Below are 3364 nucleotides of genomic sequence, written 5' to 3'. Positions count from 1 at the left end.
ACAAAGAAGTGAAGAATATACATGAAAAGAATGACATTCTTTTCAACAAGTGATGCTGGGAAAACTGGACAGCTACTTGTAAAACAATGGGATGAACATTTCCTGACCATATACAAAAATAAACTGAAAATGGATTAAAGACCTAAATGTAACATATGAAACCACAAAACTCCTAGAAGAAAACATAAGCAGAACACTCTTTGACATAAACTGTAGGAATATTTTTTTACATCTGTCACCTAAGGTAAATGAAATAAAAGCAAACATAAACGGGACCTAATTAAACTTAAAAGCTTTTGTATAGCAAAGGAAACCATCAACAAAATGAAAAGACAACATACTGAATGGGACAAAATATTTATAAATAATATGACTGATAACGGTTTAATATCCAACATATGTAAACAGATCATACAACTCAATATCAAAAAAACACAAACAACACAAGTTAAAAATGGGTAGAAGACCTGAATAGACATTTTTCAAAAGGAGGCATATAGATGGCCAACAGACACATGAAAAGATGCTCAACATCGCTGTCAGGAAAGTGCAAATCAAAACAAGATATCACCTCACACCTGTCAGAATGGCTATTATCAAAACTCTACAAATAACAAATGTTGGAGAAGATGTGGACAAAAGAGAACACTTGTACACTGTTTGTAGGAGTGTAAATTGGTGCAGCCACCATGGAAAACAGTATGGAGGTTCCTCAAAAAAATTAAAAAGTAGATCTACCATATGAACAGCATTTCTACTGTTGGAGGTAGATCTGGGAAAAAAACAAAAACAGTAATTTAAAAAGATACATATGCCCCAGTGTTCATAGCAGCACTATTTACAATTGCCAAGATATGGAAGCAACCCAAAGGCCCATCAATAGACGAATGGATAAAGATATGATAGATAGGTAAAGATGGAATATTACTCAGCCATAAAAATATTGAAATTCTGCCATTTGCAGCAACACGAATGGACCTAGTGAAGTAAGTCAGGCAGAGAAAGACAAATACTGTATTATATCACTTATATATGGAATCTAAAAAAATAATACAAATGAATGTATATGCAAAACAAAACAAAAACATGCTCACAGATATAGAAAACAAACTACTAGTTACCAAAGGGGAGAGGGAAGGAGGGAGGGGCAGATTACATGTATGGGACTAAGGCTTAAAAACTACTATGTATAAAATAAATAATCAGCAAGGATATATTGTACAGTGCAGTGAAATATAGCCATTATTTTGTAATAACTTTAAATGGAGTATAATCTATAAAAATATTGAATCACTATGTTGTGCAAATGAAACTAATATGATAGTATAAATCAACTATACTTCGTTAAAAAGGAAACATAAATCTTAAGTGTATGGCTCAATGAATTTTACCTATATATATATGCCCATATAAAATATAATTCGAGATACACATTTCCTAGAAAGTTTCCCTTGTTCCCCTTCTCAGTCAATACCCATCCCCTCCCCAGAGATAACCACTATTCTTACTTCTTGCCCTCCAAATACATCTGACATTCTAAATATACAAACAGAAAAGTGCTGGAGAAATAGGGAAATTAGAGAAAACAGCATCTACTTTAAATCTGTTTATTATCTTACTGGGGAGACAAGGTGTTATGGTCAAGTGTTGAAATCCTAAACCCCTCAAAGGTGATGATATTGGGAGATGGGGCCTTTAGGAGGTACTTAAGTCACGAAGATGGAACCCTCATAATTGGGATTAGTACCTTATAAAAGACATCTCACAGAAATCACTAGCCCCTTCCACCTTGTGAGCATATAATGAGAAGGGAGCGACCCAGAAAAGTGCCCTCACCCATTTATGCTGATACCCTAATCTTGGACTTCCAACCTCCAGAACTGTGAGAAATAAATTTCTGTTGTTTATGTCATTGAGTCTGTGGTATTTTGTTACAGCAGCCTGAATGGACTGAGGTACAAGTTTAAATAAGAGCAAAAAATGTTGAAAAAAATATAGCTTATGATCATTAATATACACCTTTTTTCATGATAAATCTCATTAGATAAGTAAAATAATGTCTAACATATTTCTCCTAACTTAATGTGCAGTATTTTCCTTTAAAGTGGTAGATAACAAACCATGCAGTAAGAGCTATATGCTCTTTTTAAAAATATTTGCTGTCATTGTAGATAATAACAAATGCAGGTTTTATAATAAACCAGTCAGCCCCCTTACTAGGATCCTAAGGTACGTATGTATTATTCCTTTAATGGTACTTTATTAACACCATCATTGGCAATAAAAGGTGGAGCTACATGTATTCTCTTCAATATTAAATGAACTGGGCTGATAGAGGCTCTCAGAAACAGGTGGTAAATGGTATAGATTTTGCCATTCTCAAAGGGAACAAGAAAGGGCAAAATATAAAAAGAAAGTTGATAAGAAATATAGAACAAAAGGAAAAGATCAGAGAATCTGATGATACTTCAAGCTATATACTAGTTTGTATTAAGACATTTTATTGAATCCTGTTCCCTATACCAGCAAGAGTATCGACAAGAATGAGAATATTTCTACAGTATTTGGCACTTCTGTGTTTAGATGAGTAAGAAATAATTTTAACTTTCTGTGATTTATGATCCACCATATTTGTCCAGATTAGGAATAGCTCAGAAGATGGAAGTATGAAAAAATTATTTTTAAAAAGGTCAGCATATTTATTCCTTTTATAAAAATGTTGTTATTCAGTAGGCGCGGGCGGCTGAGAGGCCGGCGGACGCACCCGCCCGAGGGAGCCCGCCGCCGCCGGCCGGACTTGGCCTCGCTCCCGGAGCCGGGCGGCAGTCGCGGCGGCGCAGCCTGGCTGGAGGCGCTGGGCCCGCTTGAGCGGCGGCGGCAGCGATCGGAGCGGCGCGATCGGGGCGGCGGCGGGGAACGGGCTCCGGGCGCCGGGCATCGGGCGGGCGCCGGGGCGCGGCGCGGCGGGGAAGATGACCGTGGGCTCCGGCGTGCTCCTCGTGCTGCTCTCGCTCTCCGGCGCGCTCCGGGCCCACAATGGAGATCTTACAGCCAGGGAGTCCTGCAAAGCTGGATTCTCCAAAGAAGATTACACGGCATTAATCTCCCAAAATATTCTGGAAGGAGAGAAGGTCCTCAAAGGTAAGGCAGACGTGTAAATGAAACGGCGTACCGTGCTCTGGATTAGGGAAACATTACCACCCACAGAAAAAGAGGCTTGGCTGGCTTTGAGCCAGGCTCTTTGCAAAAAAAAAAAAAAAAAAAAAAGGGGGGGGGGGCGGGGGGGGGGCGGGCGCCCCCCCCCCCCCTGCCGATGCCGGGGACGCGGGTTCGTGCCCCGGTCCGGGAAGATCCCACGTGCCGC

At 39.8% G+C, this 3364-nt stretch overlaps 1 protein-coding gene across 1 annotated transcript in view; it reads right to left on the bottom strand.

Annotated features, from left to right (window-relative positions):
- Window positions 1-2722: 2722 nt before the first annotated feature.
- The window catches only part of LOC103082338 (olfactory receptor 8B3-like), a 2054-nt gene continuing 1412 nt past the window's right edge, over window positions 2723-3364 (bottom strand). The window contains 1 exon segment of the mRNA XM_082931263.1: window positions 2723-3076. Coding sequence (XP_082787389.1) covers window positions 2723-3076 — 354 coding nt within the window.

The sequence above is a fragment of the Lipotes vexillifer genome, unplaced genomic scaffold (assembly GCF_000442215.2).
Source record: "Lipotes vexillifer unplaced genomic scaffold, Lipotes_vexillifer_v1.1 scaffold1447, whole genome shotgun sequence".
Lineage (NCBI taxonomy): Eukaryota > Metazoa > Chordata > Mammalia > Artiodactyla > Lipotidae > Lipotes > Lipotes vexillifer.
Note: the sequence above shows the minus strand (reverse complement) of the source record. Positions and strands in the feature narration are given on the sequence as shown.